The 27,554-nt window shown below is 40.7% G+C and overlaps 2 protein-coding genes across 2 annotated transcripts in view; both read right to left on the bottom strand.

Annotated features, from left to right (window-relative positions):
* LOC134800834 (anillin) overlaps nt 1–27,554 on the bottom strand; it is a 130,374-nt gene that overhangs the window by 94,273 nt on the left and 8,547 nt on the right. The gene's annotated exons all lie outside the window — the stretch shown is intronic.
* Nucleotides 9,387–10,509, bottom strand: LOC134800799 (uncharacterized). Its single transcript, XM_063773353.1, has one exon. The coding sequence runs from the start codon at nt 10,144–10,146 to the stop codon at nt 9,394–9,396; it is 753 nt and encodes a 250-aa protein (XP_063629423.1). The 5' UTR covers nt 10,147–10,509; the 3' UTR covers nt 9,387–9,393.

The raw sequence follows: 27,554 nt of genomic DNA on the forward strand, positions 1-27,554 counted from the left end.
TTCGTCCACAGTAAATTTTGCCTAAAACCACAGACTCGTAGGGAAAATAAACTATGTTTCTTTTACCCCAACTGATCTTATAAAGAATTCTATTAATCAAGTCACTACGAGCCATTAAAATTTCAGCGGCATCAAAGCTTTTCATTCCTCATTCCTGCGCCGACCGCTTAACATGTCGACAGCGACAGACTGTACGGAGCCATTTTAGAATTTCCGTGAGTTCTATATCTGTAGATGCAAGAATATTGATGATGGCGCCTATTCTCGAAAGATTTTATTTGACAGATAACAAAGACTGCAGCAGATCTAGTTATTCAAAATAAAAAAATCAGTTCCATACGTGATTTTATGGTGTCACAAAAGAACATAATATTTCATATTATTCGGAACAGATGACGACGAGCTACATTTGAATAATGCCAATCCAACTAGAGGTATTACGGTGTATTATTTAAATCACTTATTTTTGAAAGTTGGCTAAATATAGCCTATCACTCGTGTCATGCAAACGAATAAATTGACACTTCATTCACCAAACCTTTGAAAAGCGCATTATGGTTGGCATGGTAGATGGAGGACGGGGTAATGGATATCCACCAACCCGCTGGGTGTCATTGTAAAGAAGGCGTGCCAGGGATCTACACAGGCGCCTATTATTAGGAAGGCGGAAAATAGTGCAGAATAGAGAGTCTTGTCTTGGTGCACAAAATAACGCCCTCAGGTGGTCGCGACCCTCAGTCATGAGGAATCGAGGAAGAAGAAGTCACCAAACCAAATTCGCGCTACGGTGGAACACACTCCCCAATATTTCACAACACATTGGTACCTATAGAAGATACCTACGTAAACTGCCAGCGTAAAATCATACCAGTCAAATATTAAATCAGATCCAAATTATTCTTCAAAAAATTAAAATGAAACTTTGATTTCCTCTAAAATCCTAATCGATAATCGCATGAAATTTGCAATACATAGCGGCATTGATCGATGGATTGAATTCGTTACTCCTGCTAATAGCCGGCAAATGTTCGGAATCGGATTTTCTTCATACAAAAAATACCGGTATTATTAAAAAAAATATATATTACCAACGTTCTTTTTCGTTCTTTGGTTTATTACTTCATTTTTAATGGGACTATCTAATAATGCGAAGTTGTTACCTAAATACATGATTCAGTCCCACGTAAAGACTATAAAATATTTAAAAATATTGGGTTATTTTGGGATTTAAAGAAAAACCGGCTCCGAGCCTTGCGGCAAATATCTAAAATCGCATGCCATTTGTTGCAAGGTCTGTAGAAGCCTTAACTGTGATCAGTGATCATCATCAAAAAACCGGCCAAGTGCGAGTCGGACTCGCACACGAAGGGTTCCGTACCATTATCTATAAAAACGGTCAATCCAAGTACTGACCCCGCCCGACGTTGCTTAACTTCGGTCAAAAATCACGTTTGTTGTATGGGAGCCCCACTTAAATCTTTATTTTATTCTGTTTTTAGTATTTGTTGTTATAGCGGCAACAGAAATACATCATCTGTCTAGCTATAACGGTTCGTGAGATACAGCCTGGTGACAGACGGACGGACGGACAGATAGCGGAGTCTTAGTAATAGGGTCCCGTTTTACCCTTTGGGTACGGAACCCTAATAAGTCACACAGTAAATACACGTGGCCTACGTAATCCGATATATGTAGTTTTAATTTGAAGCCCGTTACGGTGGTTAGCCTGAAAGCGAGGGTCTACATTACACGCACACTGTTTTAAGTGACGTAACTTTCATTTCATTGTAATTGCTTTCAGTTTCGTGATTTTAAATAAGTTAAATTAGTTTTAGGCGTTGTCTCGATGTATTTCTAATTGCAGTTTTAAACGACTAAGCGCCACTTATACTATCCTACTAACCCGGGGTTAACCGGTTAAATCTGGAGTTATCACAGTTACCAGTACCATTTGACACTGAGTTAGCGGTTTAACCGGTTAATCCAGGGATGGTGCAAGTGGCGCTAAAGCGCAGAGGTGGGCAAAAATAACCACAATGTGGGTGGGTACCACAAGATGGGCGAGGATCTGGCAGACCTAGGCGGAGATGGCGGGATGACCTGGACGCATATCTCAACGGATGGCCGGAGATTGCTCAAAACCGAGACGGATGGAGATCGAGGGGGGAGGCCTTTGCCCAGCAGTGGGACACCATAATAGGTTAGTAAAAAAAGTATAATAATAATAATAATAAAAAAACACCGCTCTGACAATGACAGACGTCTCGTAAATTTTATTTGCTATAATTATATTTTTATACGTTTTTATTGTTAAAACTGTTGTGTATTTTGCCATCTAATGTACCTTTGACCTGGCTATGTGGAAACATAAAAATCGACTACAATACGTGTGACTCAAATCCCATACACACACCACTTACATTGACATTTGTTTGACAAAACGGTCAACATAACATTACGGCAAAACAGTAATAACGTATGCAAAGAATGATTACGAGGAGTCAAAGACGTGCAGCGGAGTCGACCAACAACGCACGACCACCACCCCCGCCCGCCCCGTCCAGTTCCTCGTCCACATCGTCGTCAGGCGACGAGTTCGCAACGGCGCCTGACACAGACGGATCCAGTGACGAGGGCGGGCCGCCGCCGCCGCCGCCACGACCACCTGCGCGACGAGGGCGGCCACCGCTGCCGGCACGCTTGGGGCCTGCGGGACATCCTGCCCCGCCCACGGCTCCCGCTGCCGGTGGTATAGTGCGACGCATGAGATGGACTCGAGACATGAACGAGAATGTCATGCGCGCCTATTATGGGGCTACAGAGGGGGGAACACAGCTATCCGCCTATCGTTCGAGAATACTGCCTCTGTTTCAGGCTCTTGAACCTACCATCACCGTGTCGGAGCAGCGATTATCGGATCAGGTGCGCGTCATTCAGCGGCTAAAGCGCTTGGATGACGCGACACTTGATCGGCTTCGCCAGGAGGCTCTCTCTGCTCGCGCGGACTCCACCTCGGTGCGGGATCTGCCCGCCACGTCGCCGGATCCGGTGCCCGCACCCGACCTGGCACCGGCGGCGCCACGGGTTGATTTCTGTACCGACGAGGGGGACTTCGCGAGTCAGAATGTGAGTACAACTGCTAATGAGCAACTGAGGAGGACTTTGGAAGAGGCGATTACGCAGTATCGCGCCACAACCAACTCTAGGCCCCGATTACCACGTCTGCCTATGAATAGACGCAATCTAGCGCTCATGGGAGCCCTAAACGCTTTACTAGAACCACATCTGCGGACTAGTAAAGATTTAGATGATACGCACTCGATCATGTACTGCGGAGCCATCGCGGCGTGCCGTGTTGCTCGCGTCAAGTTCCCGGACGCTGAACGTGCACCTAGGACCGCCGGTGGTGTCCCTGCATGGCAAGTGCGGATCGAGCGACGTATCAGCTCGTTTAGGACTCTCATCGCAAAGCTGATCTGCTTCAGGGAGGGCAACAATCGCCCCCGAGTAATGCGCTTTGTGAACCAGGCGTTCGCGGGGACGGATATCAGGCCCCGCGACTACATGGCCAATGTCACAGAGCGCATCGACTTTCTAAAGCAGAAAGTCTATGCATGGGCAAACCGTATTCGCCGCTACAGAGAGCGTGTGGATCGATTTCAGCAGAATCGCCTTTTTCAAAGCGACCAAAGGAAGGTGTACCGAAAGTGGGAGGAAACCAACCTTCGTACGCCCGACACGCAGCCGCCGGATGTTACTGCCATGACCGACTTCTGGCGTAGCATCTGGTCGTTGCCTGTCGGACACACCGAGGGGGGTTGGATGAGTGTTGTCGAACGTGAGTGCGAGTCCATCGAACCTATGGGGGCAGTCACCATCAGCCCCGATGACGTCAGTTGTGCCATCCGCACGGCCCAGAACTGGAAAAGTCCTGGGCCGGATGGATTGCACAACTTCTGGCTAAAGTGGTTCCGATGCTCGCACTCGCGCTTGGCAGCACAATTTCAACAAGCCCTCGAGCTTGGTTCTCTCCCACCTTCCTTAACAACTGGTGTCACCTTTCTGCTCTATAAGTCCGGTAGTACCACGGAAGCGAAGAACTACAGACCCATTACATGCTTGCCTACACTCTACAAGCTCCTTACATCCATTTTGAGAGCAAAAATCAACGCGCACATTATCGCAAACAATATTCTGGCTTCCGCTCAAAATGGATGTCGGGTTGGGTCCCGTGGTACTAAAGAGCTCCTCCTCATAGACATGACCATTTGCCAACAAATCCGGCGGCACAGGGGGGCCCTCTCAGCCGCTTGGATTGACTACAAGAAGGCCTATGATTCGGTGCCTCATTCATGGTTGGGGAGGGTCTTAGAGCTGTATAAAGTTGATGCAGCTTTGAGAGCCTTCCTAAGCGCGTGTATGAGACAGTGGACCACAGTCCTTCGTCAACCAGGGGGCGGAGATGACCGCCCTGGCCCGCAGGATTTTATAAGGATTAAGCGAGGAATCTTTCAGGGCGACAGTCTGAGTCCCCTGTGGTTCTGCCTAGCTTTGAATCCCCTCAGCACCCTGCTGAAGGATTTGGGACTAGGTTGCCGGCTTCGGAGAGAGGGTGTCGTCATTTCTCACCTTCTGTACATGGATGACCTCAAATTATTTGCACCAAATAGCCAAGACTTGTTGGAGCTACTGAAAACCACGGAAGTCTTCAGTAGTGCCATCCACATGGAGTTTGGTGTCGATAAATGTGCGGTTATGCATGTACAGCGGGGGAAGGTTGTAAATTCAACAAATTTACAACTCTCTGAGACAATGTCTTTCAGATCTATCTCTGAATCAGAAACCTATAAATACCTTGGTATGTCACAGTCGTTGGGTATTGAGGACGAGGGTATTAGACGGTCGGTGAAGGAGCGCTTTTTCAGTCGCCTCACAAAAGTCCTTAACAGTCTTTTGTCAGGAGGCAACAAAGTGCGCGCCTTCAACGCCTGGGTAATGCCCCTACTCACATACTCCTTTGGCATACTAAGGTGGACTCAGACCGAGCTGGACGCCCTGGATCGGAGGGTCCGGTCACTGCTCACCACACATCGCATGCTACACCCACGCTCGTCAGTTATGAGATTGTACATCCCACGGAAGTGTGGAGGCCGAGGCTTCCTAAACGCCAAGGATCTCCACAACCGCGAGGTTTACAATCTCAGGAATTATTTCCTTAACAACGAGTGTGGGATGCATCGTGATGTGGTGGCAGTAGACAGGAACCTCACGCCGCTCTCCTTGGCAAACGAGAACTGGCGCAAACCTGTGGTACTAAGTACTGCGGATCGCAAGGCGGCATGGGAGAGTAAGGTGCTACACGGGCGGTACTACAAGGCCCTCACGGGACCCGATGTGGACCTGCTCGCGTCGGTGAACTGGTTACGATTCGGGGACCTCTTCGGAGAAACCGAGGGTTTTGCCTGTGCAATTGCGGACGAAGTGATGATGACGAACAACTATCGGAAATATATCCTGAAGGACGGTACGGTCGACATTTGTCGGGCATGCCGCCGTCCCGGAGAGTCACTCAGGCATATCATTTCCGGTTGTTCTCATCTTGCTAACGGCGAGTACTTGCACAGACATAATCTCGTAGCCAGAATTATTCACCAGCAACTTGCTCTTCTATATGGCCTTGTGGACCGCGAAGTACCGTACTACAAGTACTTACCTGCGCCTGTTCTCGAGAATGGTCATGCCACGCTCTATTGGGATCGATCTATCATCACAGACAGGACTATTGTAGCCAATAAGCCTGACATTGTGATAATAGATCGATCGCAACGTCGGGCCGTGCTCGTTGACATCACCATCCCCCATGATGAGAATCTCGTGAAGGCCGAGAAGGACAAGTCCAGTAAGTACCTAGACTTGGCTCACGAGATAACCGCCATGTGGGATGTTGATTCGACGATCATTGTCCCGATAGTCGTTTCAGTGAACGGTCTAATAGCGAAGAGTCTCGACCAACATCTTGAGAGACTCTCGCTAGGTGGTTGGATCAAGGGTCAGATGCAGAAGGCGGTGATCTTGGACACGGCGCGGATAGTCCGCCGGTTCCTCTCTCTGCAGCCCTGACCACCGGTAGCTTGGGCCTTGCCCCGCTGCTGGCGGTACCCTAGGTTAGGTTTTTTATAATGTGTTTATATGTTTTTTTTTTATCGTTTTGTAAGTGTTTTTATATTTTACTTTTATATTCATATTATAAAAACCCTAACTTAAGACGAAAAATAAATAAAGAGAATAATAATAATAATATAGCCTTTTATTCAGATCCACTTAACCTAATAACATTAAACTGATTCAAACAAAAGATAATATAAACATAAAAACTTATTCTAGTATTTGCTTCTTGCTTATTCTTTGTAGATCTGTTTGCCAATCGGCAAAGGCCTCCTCCAACCTTTTCCATTCCGATCTATCTTGAGCCACTCTGTTCCATGTTACTCCTGCCACTTTTCTAATATCATCGTCCCACCTTTTCCGTGGTCTACATCTCTTCCTTTTGCTTTTCCTGGGGTACCATCCTGTCACTTTCTTACTCCATTTATCATTACCTCTAATCATGTGCCCTGCCCATTTCCATTTGAGTCTTCTCATTTTCCGTGTTACATCTATGGTTTTTGTTTTATTTCTGATGACATGATTTCCCAGTCTATCTGATTTCTTGACACTTAGCATACTCCTTTCCATAGCGTATTGGCAGGTTGCGAGTTTTCTGGTCATTTCCTGATTTAAATTCCATGATTGGCAGCCATATATAAGGACGGGTAGTATACACGTGTTAAATAGTTGACTTTTGATGTTTATGTGCAATTTTTTGTCTTTCATAGCCTCTTTTAAGCTCCAGTATCTTTTCCAGGCGTTCGTCACTCTTCGCTCTACTTCTTTTCGCATAGGTTCTTCTTGTGTTATGAGCTGCCCCAGATATATGTATTCATCGGTGTACTTGATTTCGGTGTTGTCTAACTGTATCGTAATTTTGTTTCCGTTTGTCATCATCTTAGTCTTTTCGGGATTTAGCTTTAACCCTACTTTTCCACTTTCTAACGTAAGATCTTTTATCATTCGATTGATGACGTCAGGTGTTTCAGCGAATATCACTATGTCGTCAGCAAATCTTAAATGCGTCAGCAATGCACCATTCACATTAATCCCGAGATTTTGCCAATTAAGTCGTCTGAAAATTGATTCTAGTACCGCCGAGAATAGTTTTGGAGATAGGGGGTCTCCCTGTCTGACGCCTTTTCCTATTTTGAATGGATTGCCTTTCTTTTCTAGTTGGATTCTAGCTGTACTATTCCTATATACGTTCCTGATCAGTCGAATGTATTTATGTTCAATCCCTTGATCTACTAATGCTTCCCAGATGTTATTATGTAGTAGAGAATCGAAAGCTTTGCTGTAGTCAATGAATGCGATGTAGTATGTGAGCTGGTATTCGTGATACTTCTCTAGAATTTGACGTACTACATGGATGTGGTCGATCACCGAGTAGTCTTTCCGAAATCCAGCCTGCTCGATAGGTTGATGTTCATCTAGTGTTCTTTCAATCCGTTTTAAAATGATCTTTGCGAATACTTTATAAATGTTGGACATAAGGCTGATAGGGCGATAATTTCCGATTTCGTGTTTATCCCCTTTTTTATATAGTAGGGTTATGTTGGATTCTGTCCATTGCTGGGGAATTATTTCAGTGTGTAGGATATCATTAAATATGTTTGTAAGGACTGGTGTTAAGACTTCTTTGCATTGTTTTAAGATAACGTTATTTATACCGTCGGGACCTGGTGCTTTGTCTAATTTTTGTGTATCTATAGCTTTCTCGACTTCAGCTTGGATAATGCTAGGAATGTCTGAGTTTTCTGCTAAATCAATTTCGTCTTCTGTTGTGTTATTTTCGTACAGTTTCTTGTAATAGGATGTAGCTGTGCCTAATATGTCCGTTCTGTTGTGTTTACATTTTCCATTGTCTTTTTTCATTTTAACTATCCAATCCATTGAATTCTTTAATTCTTTGTATGCTTTTTTTACTCCTCCCGTTTTACTTATATACTTTTCTATAATTTCCATTCTGCTTTGTTTTCGATCCTTTCTTATACTTTCTCTGATTTCTTTGTTAATTTTCGTTAAATGTTTTCGTCTGTCTGGAGCATCTCTTGCACTAATTAAGTGGTTTCTTTCTTCTAGGAGATTTGTGGTATTTGTAGTTAGCCATTTCTTCGGCTCGGTTTTGGCATTTGCACTGAGTTGTATCTGAGCTTTAATGGTGTTTTCGATCCAGTTGTATTTATCTTGTGTCCCTAATCCTTTCGTTTTAGATTGGATGTCTGTGAATTTGTCTTTTAGGGCAACTGTTATTTGTTCTAACTGGTGTTTTCCGAAGTTTATGTTTTCTGGGTGTTGCCTTGGTCTAGGTTTCTTTGGTTGCTTTGATACCAGTTCTGCTCTAATTAGTTTATGGTTAGTGTTAAAGTTCAATTTATTGATTACGGTAAAGTTAGTGAAGTAGCTGTTTCTGTTGGTCATTATGAAATCAATTTCATTTTTTGTTTTACCGTCAGGCGAGATCCAGGTCCACATGTTTTTCTTCTTTTTCATGAACATAGTATTTAAGATGGTAAGGTTATTTTCTAGTGCAAAGTTCGTGATAAATTCTCCATTTCTACTTCTAGTTATGTTACTATATGTGAATGGTCCTAGTATCATATTTTCTTCTGGGCGCTTTTCCCCAATTTGTCCATTGCAGTCTCCCATTACTATAAGGTTTTTATGACCGTGATCTTGGATCGCTTTGTTTAGATCAATGTAGAATTTATTTATTGTTTCCAGATTTGCTTGTTCAGTAGGAGAATATATTTGTACAATGGACCAAGGATCTTTGTATCCAGGTATTTTCAAATTCATTATCGCGATACGCTCCGAGATACCGATGAATCCTTCTATATACTTTGTAATATGCTTTTTGATAATAAATCCAACGCCATGAAGGCCCGGGGTCTCCCCTATATGGTAAAGCATGTATTCTGGATGTGACGTGATATTTTCACCCATTCTTCTCACTTCGCTCAGGCCAACGATGTCCCATTTGATGTGTTCTAACGCATACATTAGTTCTGTAAGATTTTCTTCATTTTTTAGGGTAAGTACATTTAGGGCTGCGATGTAAAATTTCGATGTTTGTTGTTTATGGTTTTTGTTGTTGTTGTTGTTGCCAGTTATTGCCGGAGGGTTGTGGTCTCTTTCCCCCACGAGGACCAGTCGGCTTGGGGGAGTTTGGTAGTTTTCTGTTTCTTTGTTGTTAATAGTTTCGTCGGTTGGTTTTGGATTCCGTTTGCCGATTCTTAATTGCTATTGTTTTTTGGTAGTAGATATATTAGAAAGAGAGCTGGAACGCATCCTATCAAAAGCGTTTGTTCTGTTGGTCTTGGTTGTGGATACAGTCAGTTGCTTTTTAGGCTGATTGTTATAATCAGAGGGTGAGGCAGATGATTCCCTTTTCCTTTTCTCTTGGCTGTTGTTGTTGGTCTCTTTTATTATTAGTTTGTCGTGTCTCAAATATGCTATATTGCCTTTTTTCCTCTCTTCAGCTAAATCTGCTTGTAGTGTTTTTCTCTTTTCTAATACTTCTTTTGAGTAGTCCTCAGATACATGAATTTTCTTTAGGTGTTTTTTGTTTTTAATGATTTCCATCTTTTTCCAGTTATTTATAAACGAACATAATACCGGCCTCGGCTTGTTGCTTTCTCTGTTTTTCTTACCTAAACGATAGATCTTGTTTATTTCATAGTCTTCCATATTAATATTTAAGTCGTTTTTCAGATTTTCCTTAAATTCCCGTAATAACTCAATGGTAGACGTTTCTTTCTCATCCAGGCCGAATACTATGATATTATTCTCTCTCCCTCCTTTTTTTAGATACTCTATTTCTTTTTCCAATTTTTCTACTCTGACCTTTAGGTTTTTATTTTCTTCCACTATAGGAATTAACTTCTCTTCCATTTTGTCTAAAATATTTTTTGTGACGGATTGTTTCAAATCTTCATTCTGTTTTTGCATCTCGATCTTCAAATTATCAAATAATGTTTGGAATTGTCCCTCCATTTTACTATTATTTAGTTGTATTTGCGTATGTTGGAACGTAATAGTAGAAAATGGTAGAAATGTTTATTGCAGTTGGCAACACTGACTGTAACGTCAATTTTGTTGGCGGTGTTTGACAATGTCAATGAGTAATAATATTGTCTTGTCTGTTGTGTTTCTAACCTCAACTCCGCGATGATCCGTGGTTTTAATTTTCAGTGATCTTCCACAGTAACACAGTTCTGATTATTTGTTAACACTTCTTAGTAGTTTTACTCGTGTTTTGTTACGAAGTCCCTGTTCCAAGTGCGCTATAACTATTTTTGTTCGTTTAATTTCACTGGATATTATCACTGTAGTGTTGACAGTTCTAGTACCGGAAACGGAAAAAAAAAGAAGTATACTTAACACAAAGGGGTCGCGCCCTTACATTGGATACACTTATAATAGAAGCATTTTAGTTAGAGCACATAGATATGTATCTCTGAAACCTATATGTAATTGTATGGTGCCTGAATGCTAGGTGCGCCGTTGCATTCCGTCTTCATTGTATGAAGATTTTATGGTCGTTCCATTTAAATCTATACTGTATTCACAATCGGCCTGGAGCAGGAGGCCCCGGGTTCGAATCCAGGTAAGGGCATTTATCTGTCTGTTCATCACTGATATTTTGTCAATGGGTCAATGACGTCAAGTCATACTTAGTTAAATAGGAAAGTGGTCCACTAAGACAACGGTCCCGACATTAATTTACTTTCAAAACACTTTCTTATTAAATTCATGTTATTTAAAGCTTTTATAATAACAAAGGTAGACAAAACCACTCAAAACTCATTTTGCAGGACCACCAAAATAAAAAGTAATAAAAAACCACCAAAAACGCACAATGGAAACACTCATGCGCATACAACGAAGTCATTTAACTTTATTTATTAAAAACGGCCGTGGTCTTTTTAACCTCATTTTTTTAATGGGCAAAGGGTACTTATGTTCTTTTGTCAATGGGTCCTTTTTATGGGACCGGTAGGGGTGTGAAGAGGTTGATTTTACGATTCGGCCTTGGGGCACGAAAAAGTCGAAACTGGAAAGTTGAATGGAGGGGCGCGGTAGTGCGTTGGGCAAGTATGGAAAATAAAGATAAGTGATGTTTATTGCCTTGCATACACACATTGAATAATGGTCAAAGTCAAATATACTTTATTCATGTACGCCTAGCAACAAGCACTTATGAATGTTTTACATAATATATTATTTTAATCTGTTGCAGTTGTTTTGAAGGGAACTTCGTCAGTGCTTATCGAGTAGTTCTGAGTATATGTTAAATTTAAGAAACTCATAGTTATTGTTATAGTGTCAGTCAAGCATAAAAGTTTACGTATGGGTTGCATACTTGCATTACAGAGTTACTGCCCGATCTCGGTCTGTCTCGGGGTCTCTCAAATTCATCTCAAATTGATATTTACCCATTGAGCATATTTTTTTAATAAACTATCTTTAACAGTCCCCTATCTTTTAAAATCTCCGTTAAACCACAAGCCCAACAATGTTTTCTCGTCTCGATTTGTCAACCAAACTCGGCCCAGTTTCTCATTTCCCCTCAAGCCAAGATTAGCTATTGTTTCGGCCACCCATGGGCCGTAAACGTCGGTTTTAAATATAGCCATAAAACTCTCAAAACTGCCCGTAAAGTCCGCGGTGGGACCTTTATGTGTGGCGCAATACCTGGACTTTTTAGGGTTCCGTACCCAAAGGGTAAAACGGGACCCTATTACTAAGACTCCGCTGTCCGTCCGTCCGTCCGTCCGTTCGTCTGTCACTAGGCTGTATCTCGTGATCTGTGATAGCTAGACAGCTGAAATTTTCACAGATGATGTATTTCTGTTGCCGCTATAACAACAAATACTAAAAACAGAATAAAATAAAGATTTAAGTGGGGCTCCCATACAACAAACGTGATTTTTGACCGAAGTTAAGCATCGTCGGGCGGGGTCAGTACTTGGATGGGTGACCGTTTTTATAAATAATGGTACGGAACCCAACCCTTTGTGTGCGAGTCCGACTCGCACTTGGCCGGTTTTTTTTATTTATTTATTTTTTTGTTGACAAAACGTTAATGTTGATACAAATCTGAGGGGATTTATGAGTAAACAAGCTTCTGCTGGCGAATTTTACGTGGAAGGATGATGATGATTGATAAAAACTACCCTATGTCCTTCCCCGGGCATCAAACTAGAGTTAGACCACGAACACCGAAAAAAATAATTTTCTACAATACTACCAGAACGTATAGTAATTAAAAATATAGTTATACCTACTAAAATCCGGTAGTAATAACAAAAAATGTTGTATCGTGTAAAACTTGTTTTTTAAACATCACTGTTTAATTCTAGTTAAATGCAATTTAGTACTGCTTACAATTTAGTTGTATATGTAAAGATGCAAGTGTTGTAAATATTAGGTCCTTACCTATGAAATTGGCGTTTTTGTTCATAGATATAAGTCTGATCCTAGTTTTTTTTTTTTTACAAAAGTACATACACAATTACAATAAAACTACAGTGCACTCAATAAACAACGATTTTACATACAATTAATTGTTATTTTTTATTGTTAAGTGTTCAGAATTAAGCCTTGAAAATAGGTCTTTTCATGTGCTGTCGGTTCGAGTATTAAAATTACTTATATTTTTCTAATGGTACCAATTTTCAAGAAATGGAGATATTGAAAACATACCTTAAAGGTGTCAAAAATTACTGGAAAAATTTTGTTTGGTTTGAATTAGCCATCAAAAAAATATCCGCAAAATTAATTGTATGGAAATTCGTGTTTCGTTGAAATTCTCCGTACAAAACGCCAATTTCATAGGTAATGACCTAATATTAAACGTTTGTCTCGTTTAATATATGCATCGTAACACTAACTATTGATATGTAAAAATAAAGATACGAGTGTACACGTTACAAGTTATTATGTTGTGGTTACTATAATGCATTGTATTCTGAACGAATCAAACAGTTGTGCCAACACCACGGTGTATGCGCGGGTGGCGGGGGGCGGAGAAAGGAATTGCGCAAGTCACAGAACAGCAGCCATTACGCCAGCGTCTTACGTTGCGGCCGGTCGATGTTTTTAATTACGTAGATCCTGTCCATAATTTTATTGTAAACTAGTACAAGTGTATAGTATAAGTGCGTGTTGCTGACACAGTGAAATGTGCGGGCTCCGATTAAGGAAAAGTCCTCCCGCACCGATGTGGATAAGGAGGGATTCACACTGGTGGAAAGGAAACGCAAGGCGCGCAGGGCGCCTCGTGAAACTCTGTGTGGCACTGCGGAGCCGGTTAATTCTGGCCTACGAGTTGCGACACCGAGTAAGGCGCTCTACGTGTCTCGCCTGCATTACTCCGCCGGGGCCGACGAGGTGGTGGAGTACGTCCGCCGGAAGACTGGCTACACGCTGAGGGTGCACCAGCTACAGTCGCGTGACTATGTGCACTTCAGTTCATTTGTAGTGCGCGTGCCGCGGCCTCTGCAGGACACCATCGCAAGCGCGGACTTCTGGCGGACGCCAAGACGACGGACGCCGAGTCAGACGACGCTACGGAGCCACGCTGTTACGTCGTCGCCCAAATCCAATGTTTAATTTGTATGTCATTTTTGTGTCTATTGTTTTCTTTGTGGAGACAAAATGTTTTTTTCATTTGTAGTGTCACAGTGCCTTGGTTTTACTGTAATGCTGTGTTACTTATTTGATCAATAAAATAAAAAAAAATAAGTGTGCTTAAAAACTTGTCTGTATTTACTAGAAGAGCAGTGTACTGGTTGTATATTGTTCACGTAACCAGAACCCACTGTGCTGAAGGGACTTCTAAACGGGCCATATATTCACTGCAATATGTGGCCGGCAACTATTAGTGTCCCTCTCTAACATGTGAGTAAGAGGACACCAATAGTTGCCGGCGACATATTGCAGTGAACATATGGCTCGTTTAGAAGCCCCATTAGCACAGTGCGTTCTGGTAACGTGAACAATATAAAACCAGTACACCGCACAAATCGTTCAGTTACATATACTGAATACCTTGTTATAACAACAGGACAGGAACGTATATGTTACTGTATTATTTAGTAACCATTAACAGACCGGCTAGTTGGGTTTACTAAAAGTCTTATACCCACTACTATACACTTCATATAATTAACAAATTTAATTTAACAAGAATGGTCTGGTTATGTTTACAAAGTGTCCTGTCGTCACATATACAACAAGACAATATAGTACAGCTAACCAGATTCTGGTTACCAGTACCAGGTTTTTTTTTTCAGTGAAGTCAGCAGCGATTTTGATAGCCCACGCAGTGCAAGTGTCATTTTAAACGTCAAACTTCTATGAAATTATGACGTATAAATAACACTTGCCCTGCGTAGGCTATCAAAATCGCTGCAGACTTTTCTTGGTCTTAGAGTTAGACCTACACTGAGAGAAAAAACTAACAAAAACACACTTAGAATTACAAAAATAAAACTTAATCCGGGGACAAGGAGAGTCAACTAATAGGAACAAATAGACTTTTGCAATTTCCATTTAGTAGGAAATACAACTTCTATATTTGTAATTTGAAGTATGCTAGAGTAATTTCAGAAATTTGGTTTTGTTATTCCGAGAGGTGCTTTAGCAATATCGGAGGTGATGACGTCATGGGTGAAAACTAACCGTTTTGTAATTCTAAGCGTGCTTTAGCAATATCGGAGACGATGACGTCATAGGTTTTACTAAACTGTACTGCGATTCCAAGCTAGCTGTTGTTATTCTAGAGATATGACGTCACAGGCAAAAACTAAACTGTTTGCAATTCCTCCGCCCCTAGCAAACGGGCGCCGCGAGAGCATGTCGCGCGCGTGGTAGCTACCCGTCTCTATTTCTGTCTGTATGAATAAAAAAGCATTTGGTAGTATATCTCTGTACTAAAGAGGCACTATAAAAGCCTGTCGAGATATTCTACCCATTCCTTTCTTATTCATACAGTCAGAAAGAGACTAGTAGTTATTACGCGCGCAACATGCTCTCGCGGCGCACCTGTGCTAGGGAGGTTGGAATTGCAAACAGTTTAGATTTACCTTTGATGTCATTATCACTAGAATAACAACAGCTAGCTCGAAGTTGCAGAACAATATATTCCTGTAGACCCCAACTACACAGTAGGTCGCGGGTTAATATGTCCATGGCCCACAATATATCCTAAATTTATTATTTAACTTAAGTATGTTTTAAACAAAGAAGACACGAGACACGCCCGCCCGACATCCGACACAATACTAACTCTAACCAAATGAACGTAGCAAGTAGCTGTGTTGGTATTACAAAACTCGTTTAGTGATTGGTACAACAATGAACATAAACACAACAAGTCTATCTACTAAATACCAGTAAACTTTGTAATGTCGCTATAGTAACAACTGAATTGTTATTTTAAATGGGCTAATGTTATTCCCGCGAACTCGTTTTTTAGATATTACAAAACTATGTAAGTGAGACATTTACTAAAATCATAACTTGAAATCACAGATGCTTTTTTCCAAAAATCAGAAACTTTACTAGTAAAAATCGGAGAATTTTAGTAGTAATAAAAATGGATTGTAACAAATACTGAACTTTGTTTAATGCTCCATTTACTAAAGTCTGTTTGCTGAAATTAGATTTAGTATTACTGAGCTGTTTGTAGAAATAAATAAATTTTACAGAAATAGTGAAACTTCCATGATTACTACTAAAACTTCATTTTTTCCCCCAGTACAGAACTGTTTATTAATTCCTGGTGGTGATTTTTCTCTCAGTGTACATACCAAATTTCATCTAAAACGGTTCAGCGGATTAAGCGTAAAGAGGTAACAGACAGACAGAGAGTGAGTTATTTTCGCATTCATAACCCTCTAGTCTAGTTCATACGACGCCATATCGTCAGATTACAACCAAAAGTCACTAATTACTACCACAAGTTAATAGCCATAGTGAACCATATTAATCCCTAAATAAGGTTGATTTTTGTTTAATATTTTTTAGTAATTAGTGAGTTTTGGTTGTCGCCTGAATATATGGCAGTTATAACATTGAACTATATTGACAAATTTAGTTAAAATTCAAAATATTTTTTTTTATGACATGCAATGCAATAGAGGGATAATATTCGTAGGGACAATATGGATAACACTATTATACCAGAAAAATGTTTTTTTCGGAAAATGCAAATTCTTTAAAACCTCAGTTTAAAAAGTGACCAAGGAGAACATAACCACGGCGACAAGAAAAAGTCGATTCATCAAATCTCTGCATAGTCTGTTTCAAGGATGTGCGGATGCAGATTTTTTGACATCCGCGGATGCGGATATTTACAGTCAGCAGCAGAAATTGCTAAGCGGGCGAGGTGTTCAAAATTACCTTGACACGCTCTTATTCTGTTAACAATAAAGTCGCGTCAAGATCATTTTGAACAGCTGGCCCGCTTAGCAACTTCTACTGCTGACTGTACTTAAAAAACCTCAAATATTACATTTTATGTAATTTTTATTAAAAAAAAAAAACGCAACGTTTAGTATTAGAGCAAGAATACGAGTATAAGTGCGTTATATTTAATAAAGGCCAAGTTACGGCCGACTTTTCTGGATCTAGACATTCTAGACGATTTCGTTAGAGGTAATGACGAAATTACTTAGCACTAACGCCGCCGCTAAGACGTTCCTGTACCGACTTGTTCGACATCCGCATCCGCATAAGCTCCGCGTCGATTTTATGCGGATGCGGTTGTTGAAAATAATGCGGGTGTTCCGCGGTTGCGGATGCGAATATTCGCAACATCCCTCTGTTTGTGTAGAAGGGTCACAGACAGACAAGCGTTCACGTTATGATGAACTGCACCAACTGGTTAGTTCACTGCCAAGACTACTCGTATTCTCTAACACGCTCACATATGACTACACTTTAGTATAACTTGACCTTAAATTTAATATAAACTACACGATATCGGAGGTCAGGAAATGGTGGTCTTGGTAAGTGGTTAGGAGTCGTGAATACTGGTCAGACTTGAAGGAATTTGTCTTTTGGCCTTTAGAGTACCTACTTTAGACTAGTGTATAACTAGAAAGATGGTGTATCTGTTTATTTTTTATCTGGCAACTAGGTACTGTTTTAAGTTTTGTGTAGAAAATATCGAAGAAGTTTTGCAACAAACTTTCAAAGAACTTCCATTTTTTTTATCAGTGTTTCATTACTTATTAAATTATTGATATTAACATCAACATACATTTTTTAACGGATTTTAAAGACTACTCATTTATCGTACGGTACGTTTGTTGGTTTAGAATAAACTGTGTATTCAGGATAAAATAATTGTTCACTGAAAATGTTATGGCGGTATGTTAAGTAATTAAATTAAAACTTATTTTACGACAAACTCGTATTCAAAATTAGGAAAAAGAAACAAATATCAACTTAATATGTATACATTAATGGTAAAATTCTAGTAAAACTTAAGGAAACCTACTCCAGAAACTAAGCGAATCAAGGAAGTCTTTTAAAATAAACACACAGTTCTTGGAAGTTACTAAAAGATTTAATGACGTCATATTTTCCAAGTTATAGTAAAATATAAACAATACACGCCGGACCAATGAAAACGGGGTTACTTCGAATCGTGTGGAGTGGAAAGAAAGGACAGGAAAGGCTGACCCCATATAAATGGGATAAGGTCCAGGCAGAAGGAGAATGCTGAACCCAGTTAATGGGATAAGGTCCCCCCCCAGGCAGAAGAAGACTTCGAATGGGAAACAAAATGACCTGTTTACGAAGTCACCCCGATACACCTTGATTTTGTCTTTTCACTACTCCAAAGTCAAGAACATGGTAAATTGGTAATACAACCGCCCACAATTTTGATGCTACAGGCAATGTGAGTAATAACAAAAAAAAATTCGCTTTCAGTTGTGGTTTCAGTAAAGGACACTAAAGTTTCGGGTGCAAGTAGAATATTTTTGTTTATATGTCCGTTTAGCTAGTTAACGAAATTGATAAAGTGCAATGGTCTAACTTCGAAAGCCAGGTATTTAGTTTTGAAAATGGCAAGTAACTACTAAGCTAGAAGCACTTTCTACTGTAGCAACAGTAAGCAAGATGCCTTGGTAGGGCATTGCAGTAGAGTAAGTGTTGTTTTATAAAGTGCTCTGGTTTTATAGATCTTTGCCATTTTCAAAATACCGCTTTCGAAGCTATAGATGTAGTGTATAATTGTTACCCTTCGTATTTTCACGGAAACGTACGAACGTGTCTTGCTACTTCAGTCAGTCTCGGTACAAGCCACCGTTGGCGCTAGTAGTATATACAGCTGTAATGCTCAGCCAAGATATGGTCGGACCGGATCGATACAGCGATTTAGAGCACGATGCTTGTTTTTGTATTAATTAATCTTAATTGTAAATAGTCGTTATGTTGTATCTTCTTGCTGTGTAACTTTTTTCTTATTTAACTAACTGTTTACTGTATGTTATTTCTGTCTTTTATCTTCTTGTCTGTTACCCTCCGTGATTCTTCTCACTTGATGGTCTCATCGGAAGATCAGCGCTGGAAGCCACCAGCAACATGCTGAGATGGGGCCATTTCGTGGCACTTTAATCTTATTTTGTGTTTTCTTTTATACTATGTACTGTTCCGATTGTTTGTGCTTACGAATAAATCTATTCTATTCTATTCTATTCTATTCTACAATAAGTTTTTGGCAAAAATTTCGTTTTTGGTACAAGCTTTTATCGCTGACTGTACTTTTCTTACTACAGGCAACTAATACTCATCGAGACAATTCTAAAAACCCCTAACACAATTAGGTTGCGTTGTTTCATCACAGAGTTCCTATGGCCACCTCCTGTCTCCATCATCAGATCAGCTCGATGGTACCTTAATAATGCATTGTCACCCGATTTATACATGCATGCAAAATTTCAGCTCAATCGGAAACCGGGAAGTGGATCAAATTTAACTTGCAAGATTTGATTACAGAACGACAGACAACAGTCAGGTGAAACTAAATAAAAGCTTGTAAAAAGTACTGACGTTGATTGAAGTAGCATGACAAATACGAACGTTTCCGTGAAAATACGAAGGAAAATAATTATTCACTACATCTGTATAGCCGGAGATCTAAGGTCCACCACCTTGCATTTTGGAGACAAAGCAAACCGCTTGGAACAGGTGTTCCTGGGGGTGATCTGAGCTGATTAAGCCCGGTTGCCAAGAGGTTCCCCCCAGCAGGTGGGCAGGGGAGGGGGGGCAAAAGTGCCTCCGGCGCGCCGCACTCTAAGCTTTATATCTGCATACATCTCGCAACTATATCAAGTTTGGTGTCTTTTTCGTGTAATTCGAGGATGAAGAATTCATTTCTGTGACTAAATTTTCACTCACCCATACAAAAAATTCGAGAAATTCAAAATTCTAAAAAAATCTTTTAATTATTTTTTTCGTAAATCCTCTAAAAAAATTAAACTATGAGGATTTGCTCTAGAAAAAAAATACCTGTAAATAGCCCAGTTATCCTACTATACAGAATAGTAAACTTGTCAAACATTTTTTTTTCATAACTCTGTTAAAAAAAATGTTTTGTGTCGCGCGGCGTACCTGCATTGTAAGAGCGGTATGCAGCGTTTAGGATTTTTAAGTATGTTTAGATGATTTCTGATAAGTTGTTATTCTTCTGGTTGTAGATTACAGTAATAAATTACTTCTGGACGTGATATATATACAAATATAAATTAAATATATAAATAAAGATGTTGGGAAAACTTTCGCCAACAGAGTTAAGTATTATAAATGTGATAAAATTAACATTATTATTTGTATGTCTTTTCCTTATCTCGGGACCATGGGGTCCCGGACCTTTGGGAGGCGTACGTGGAGCCGAAGCCAACAACGCAGAGGCCCTTTAAGGCACTTTAATCTACAAGCAAGGGATACATGTGGTGGATACTATCCCCGAACGCACAATGTGATACATCCGGAGATGGTCCCCGCCAGGTGCAAAGACTATTGCAGTGCAGCACTTTTGTGCTGCGATGGGAACTAAGGTCATGGGCTATAGATTTGAAAGTTGGATGGACTGGATAATGGGCTATGGGAGAGACTAGCGGACACCTGCCGTGATAATCAGTCTCAAAATTGTAAATGACAGGTGGTGACTCGCCAACTCATTGAGTGGGCCCCGCAATGGCCGCACGCACAGTGCGACAACAGGGCAACACTTTGGAGTGGCTGTGAGGTTGCCGAGAGGTGAGTATGTGGTAGCCAGATCCCGTTAATCCGTTCAGCAGGCCGCCGGCGTTATGACATTTTACACTTCCAACCTGGAGCATAGGTCCCGCTCTTGCGACTCCATTCTGGCCGGCCAATCAAGGCAAGCACAGAGGCGAGGGCCAGATGACAGGGCCCTCTGGAATAGGGGTCCGCGGTGTCGCCACTCACCGTCAGCTCGCCACAAGCTGCCCCCGCGGGACATTATTATTATTATTGTGGTGTTGTGGGCCTTTGAGTGTCGCATTGACCAGCATTGATCTATTGTGACGGCCCTTTAAGTTCATTACTAATGCCCGTTGCATCCAGAAAGTTCCAGATTCTTTGGGCCGTAATGTTTTGTACCTCATAGGGTTGCACTACGTGTCGCCCTAGGTAGGTTTTGACATTAGTGGTCCACAAGAACAGAGAATGTGCATTGCAGTCTCCTCTGACTCCTGACAGAACCTGCATGTCGCATCTTGTTTCTTGCCAATTTGAAACAAATGTTTGTTCAACTTGCAGTGTCCAGTCAGTATTCTGGTCACCGCGCAGGTTTTGTGCCTTTTGAGTCCTAAAAGCTCCTTAGCAGTTTTGCTGTTGAACCCTTTGATCAGAGCTTTCGAGTGTTTTTGTCCTTTAACGAACTTCCACCAATCGATTGCTCTCGTTTTTTCTAAGTTGCTGAGCAGAGAATATGCATCTCGTTTTGTGCTTCCACAGAACGGTTCTGGGCCGACCAGGGGTGTGTCTGCGCCCTTTCTAGCAAGTTCGTCCGCTTCTTCGTTTCCATTAATGTCGGAGTGCCCTGGTACCCATCTCAGTGTAACTTTGTTGGAGTAAGCCAGTGCATTTAGGTTTGTTTTACAGTTCTGGACTAGTTTTGAGTTTGACTCAAGGGATTCTAGTGCCAGCGGAGCAGCCTGGCTGTCTAAGTTGATGTAGATATGCTGGTGTCTTAGGTTTCTATCCAGGTTGATCTCCGCACATTTGTTGATGGCAAATACTTCTGCCTGGAAGATTGAGGCCAGTGTGCCCATGCTGACGCTAGCTCTGAGCTTAGATCTCTCACCATAGAACCCACATCCTACATCATTGCCTTTCTTGGAATCATCTGTATACCAGATGTGGCTTCCCTCTTCGACGTACATTTGGTTGTTGATCCATTTGTCTCTAGGAGGTATTTCTACTGTGTACAGTTTGGTGAGATGACATTCGGTGTGCGTGTCATCAGAGGGCATGCTAAGGGTTCTATTCGCAAAAACCCAGGCCTTTAGATTGGTTAATGCCTGAGAGCGCCATTTTGGCCTGTTTAGCGTGCATATTCAGTAGACGCACTGCTTGGCCTCCTTTTGCACCTGCAAGTGGAGTGGTATGATGTCCAGCAGTGCATCTAGGGCCGCTCCCGGTGTCGAGGAGTAAGCGCCTGTTACTGTTAAACAAGCCGTGCGTTGCAGGCTGTTTAGAGTGTCTATTGCTGTCTTTTGGCTGGTTTTGTTACACCAGACTGCGGAGGCGTAGGTGACAATTGGCCTCACTACCGCTGTGTATAACCAGATAGCAATTTGGATCTTAAGCCCCATCTTGCTCCTGCCATTTGACAGCATGACCACATGGCCATTTTCGCTTTTTGTATAATGTTTCTCAGGTGAGGGTTCCAAGTTAACTTTTGGTCGAAGGTGACCCCTAGATAATTGACCTCTGCCGAGAACGGTATTATTTGTCCATTAAGTCTTGGTTTTGTGAGTTTATCATCCGTTTCCTTGTGAATGTTTAAATGGCTATTACAGTCTTGCTCGGATTAATGGACAAGTCATTTTCTCTACTCCATTTGAATATTGTGTTTAGAGCAAGGATGCATTAGGTTGGATATTGTGTTGAGGCAAGGGCCTTTGACGATGACTACAAGGTCGTCGGCATATCCTTGTGTATCAAAGTCTTGGCCTGACATGATTGCAAGAAGTTGGTCCACTGCTAGGGTCCATAATAGTGGGGATAAAACGCCTCCTTCTAGGCACCCTTTAGTGGTATAAAATTCATGCTCTATATATAGTATTGATGGTCAGAGTGGCTACTCTGTTCGAGAGCATGCTATGTACCCATCTGGTGGTTTCGTCTACTCCCTTTGATTTCATACCATTGAGTATGGTCTCTGTGGGCGTATTGTCGAAAGCACCTTCAACATCAAGGAACGCACATAGAGCGGTTTGCTTTTCCTCTAGGGTTTTCAGAAATTATTTCGGCGACACGGCGGTTTTCAGTTGTGTCGCATGTTCCGGTGTAGGATTTGGTCTATGTTTGGGGACAGATTATAGCCCCTCAGCAACAGCCACCATGCCCTGCTGACTGGGGCTGGTCCAAACAACATGGTTATTGGGAGCCCATATGGACAAGCCTACCTGCGGCGGCTGCTGCTTGTAAAGAGCTTATTCGTTGCCGCTGCAAAACAAAATACGCAGGGAGGTGCAACTGCGTTAAAAAAAACCTAAAATTCACAGTCCCATGGGCATGTAATGGCAATTACGAACAATATATATCCTATTTTAACCCTCATTTTTTGTCAAACATCTCCTATGTTAATTTTATCACATTTATAATACTTAACTCTATTAGCGAAAGTTTTCCCAACATCTTTATTTATATATTTAATTTATATTTGTATATATATCACGTCCAGAAGTAATTTATTAATGTAATCTACCACCAGAAGAATAACAACTTATCAAAAATCATCTAAACATACTTAAAAATCCTAAACGTTGCATACCGCTCTTACAATGCAGGTACGCCGCGCGACACAAAACATTTTTTTTTAACAGTTAAGAAAAAAATTGTTTGACAAGTTTACTATTCTGTATAGTAGGATAACTGGGCTATTCACAGGTATTTTTTTGCTAGAGCAAATCCTCATAGTATAAATTTTGTAGATGATTTTCTAAAAAAAAAATTAAAAGTTTTTTTTTTGAATTTTGAATTTTTCGAATTTTTTATATGGGTGAATGAAAATTTAGTCACAGAAATGAATTCTTCATACTCGAATTATACGAAAATGACACCAAACTTGATATAGTTGCGAGATGTATGCAGATATAAAGCTTAAAGTGAGGCGCGCCGGAGGCACTTTTGCCCCCCCTCCCCTGCTCACCTGCTGGGGGGAACCTCTTGGCAACCGGGCTTAATTAGCTCAGGTCACCCCCAGGAACACCTGTTCCAAGCGGTTTGCTTTGTCTCCAAAATGCAAGGTCCCCTTAGAAAACGGGACCTTAGATCTCCTACTAGTATCCCAATGCAACTGACTGTAAAAAAAAAAACAACGGGTTGCACTCCGGGAGTGCCCGCAGAAGTGAAAACTCAATGGCATTGTAACTCAAAATATTAATAACAGCGCCATCTAGTGCAAAATGTCTGCAGCACTATGTATAATTAAGGTTAACGCCATCTAGCGTTATTTCGTCGCATTACTTGAAACCCCTAAGCACATCACTGTTAGTACTCGAGTTATATTAGTACCAGTTACAGGGAAACTCACTAGATGGCATTTAAATCAATAAAGAAAAACTCAATGACATTGTAACAGTCAGGTCACGTGTCCGTCTTACGTCTTACGGTCACGTGACACCTGTTACGAGTTTAACATTTTCTCCCCATCACAAAAAGTGCACAGCGCCGCTAAAGAAGTTTTCACTTCAAAAATGTTAAAGATCTCTACGATATGAATAACAAAACGTAGTATTTTTCCAACTCACAAAATATACAGTAGCTAGTTTAGTATTCAATGCGGGCGACATCTCAAATTGTCGTTAGCTGCTATCGATACGGGTTTTGGAGCATACGGAAATACGTGGAGACGACACATGTTTCTAAGGATTAAATTCAAATCAAAGGAAAAGGCACAAAATATTGCCCTAGTTTTTCCTACCCTACCCTATTGCAACTATAAAATTTCGTCTTCGCTAAGTTTGCAGCGACTTGTGACAATTTATTGAAGCGCCATACTTGACGTAGCACTTACCATGCAAACTTGCGAACTCACTACTATGACGGACTATGACGTACTATTACTGCCGACAGACGGACAGTGGAGTCTTAGTAATAAGGACCCGTTTTTACCCTTTGGGTACGGAACCCTAAAACGATATTTTAAAGGCTTTTCTTTTCATACAGTACTAATTTTACCATTTCATGATAGAGTCCATCAGTAAACTTACGAATGAAATCTGTTCCATAAAAATATATGGACCGCGGTGTTAGTTTTTCAAAGGTTTTTATTAAAATTGAACACTGGCAGATTATTTCACTTAATCAATACCTATGTGTACTTACTTAGAAAAAAAATCGATCCTATTCATTTCTCTGTCCTCACAAATCGTTGTACTACAAAAGGCCAGGCGCGACGCGGGTACCAAGCACTATACGCAAATTACTCGTCCAAGGCTCCTCTCATACTTTCCCACACATCACATCTTAACATTCATTCTTTGTATTTTCAACTTTAAGTAGTACACGTAAGGTTGCTTTTGCGTTGATGTGTTTAGTGATATAGGAGGTTGAAAAAGTTAGCAGGTCTGTGGGTCAGTCGGATAATCGTATGCACGATACGGGGTTTTTTTGTTAAACGGTTTTTTTGTACCAGATTATTTATATGTATTTCGACGAAATTTCGACAAAACAAGGAAAATAACAAATAACTATAATTGTACCCAATTATGGTTACTTTCTAACATGGTTGAAGTTAGGGTAGGGTAATGATCTGGGGAAATGTCAAAATAATTAATCATAACATAACGTTTTGGGGTTTGCTATTATAGTGTGTTCTTCCAAGTACATATTATGATTTTCTTATATCACAATGGTGGGAAACAACCACAAGCCCAATTAATCCAGTAACTTTGTCGAATTTTGTAACCTGGCTGTTTTGCGTCAAATCCGGTAGTTCTGATTTTTTGCAGACTTGTTTATGATGTTGGCCCAATGAATAATCCAAGTTTGTGACCTCGAGCGCCGAACGCAACTTTGTCAACCCTGTTTGGGGGGGGTACGATTGTGGCTACCGGGCCAAATCAGCTTTGATTGACCTTAGAAACAATTGTGCCAACCGGCATCGCCTGAGACAAAAGTGTATACTCACTGCACTTACTTAGCCTACGAATACAAGTTCGAAAAATTTATACATTTTGAAAAGCTTTATCTCGGAAAATATTAGATGTACAGAGAATTCTAGTGTCTTATTGTAGCAAATTTAGTCTACTTTAAAAACGCTCTAAGAAGTTACTATCAAAAGCTAGTACTAGCGCTGGAGGTCACAAACTTGGATTATTCATTGGGCCAACATCATAAACAAGTCCGCAAAAAATCAGAACTACCGGATTTGACGCAAACGCAAAATGTATAATTTTACTGTATTAAATCTAGTAAGCAGCGGTAATACCTATTATAAAATTAAAGACTTCAGACAAATTTTAGCCTTGAAGTACATTAAAATTTCGGATTTTAAATTTTAGGTAGTTACGTTACGCATCGTCATCAGGCTATATTAGTCCACTGCTGGACATAGCCCTCCCCTAAAGAGCGCCAAAGCGCCCTGTCATCAGCTTGCCGCATCCAGCATCTGCCTGCAGTCTTTCGCAGATCGTCATCCCACCTGGTCGGAGGGCGTCCTACACTACGTACGCATGGAATTTTGGTAATAATAAAAACACTAAACTGACCATCGGTAGGCCCTACCTCTTTGCAATAAAGTATACGTAATGTCAATTGACGTTATAGAATATGATGGTACTTCTATGGGGTGACAGAGGCCCTACCGTGAATCACTTCGTTCATTCATCTAAGTACCTGTCATCTCAATACCACCGAAATTATTTTAGATAGAGACCAAAATACATAGAGTGCTCACTCCAAACTCCATACATCAGTTTTAGTACCAAAACGACTATTATTTTCGTAGTCGACATCTAGCATCGAGTAGCGGAATTATCAGTACTGCTACTTGACAATAGATGTTGCGACAACCGAAAAGTTTAATGCTCAACAATTTTCATCTAATATTATAACCGGATTAACCAGAAGTAGAACTCTATTGTCAACTCCTTCTGCTTCTAATATTAGATGTAAATTGTTGTTCAATATAATTTTCATGCGTCGCGACACTTGAGACATCTAGTATCAAGTAGCGGTATTGATACATCCGTTACTCGATGCTAGATGTCGACTACGAAAATAATAGTCGTTTCGGTACCATAACTGACGTATGGAGTGAGCACTCTATGCTTACTATATTTCTCTGTAGTCTATGATGTTAGTGATAGCGAATCAACTCACAACGCTATATTATAACGTAACCCGATCCTCCGCAAATAAGTAGCTATTAAACTAAATATAAGGAGCGAAAATACTCCTATATAATTGTCTCCATATTTAATTTCGAAGCACGCAAAAATTAATATGCAACTACGCCAAATACCTAAATTTATAATCGCGCTGAAAAGTAACTTTTGATATAAATAAATAACAAAAATTAGCTTAGAATACTTATAACAGCCCACACCGTACCAACCATAGGAAGAAGGGTCAGTTGTCTGATCTTAGTTTGATTATCACCCTTGGTAAGAAACCATGAAGAATAGGATAATTTCGATACCACCACACAAGGTTTGAGGAAGTGAATTTAATTAAAATGATCACAAATTAAGCGGTTATCATTTTTGTGCGGATCCGCACGGCGCTTCGGTGTGAGAACGAGACAAGAGCTATCCACGAGTTGTCCCGCTCGCACACCCGAATGGAGTGCAGATCCGTATTCATTGAGAAGCCTTAGGGCTTAGACAAAATAAGAGTACAGCGAACACAGTTATTTTCTTATGTTATTGCTTGGTACGTTTGTATTTTCAGTCTACAATTCTGAGTGCCTGCATAGCAAGGAATATGTTTATTAAACAATTTTGATATTATATTTTCGCAGGCGTTCGTTAGCCTCATGCCAAAAATAATATCCTTAGGTTTATCTTGTTTTTTTCACCCTATATTAAACATCATTGTAACAGAAACTTCAACATTATTTTAACTAAATGGTTATATAAACATTATTTCATATAAAAACCTCGAAAATACTAGATATACTGACC

The sequence above is a fragment of the Cydia splendana genome, chromosome 20, assembly GCF_910591565.1.
Source record: "Cydia splendana chromosome 20, ilCydSple1.2, whole genome shotgun sequence".
NCBI lineage: Eukaryota > Metazoa > Arthropoda > Insecta > Lepidoptera > Tortricidae > Cydia > Cydia splendana.

Excerpts from the sequence above, each read along its gene's own strand:
- LOC134800799 (XM_063773353.1), bottom strand. The coding sequence starts at position 10,146 with ATGGAGGGACAATTCCAAACATTATTTGATAATTTGAAGATCGAGATG.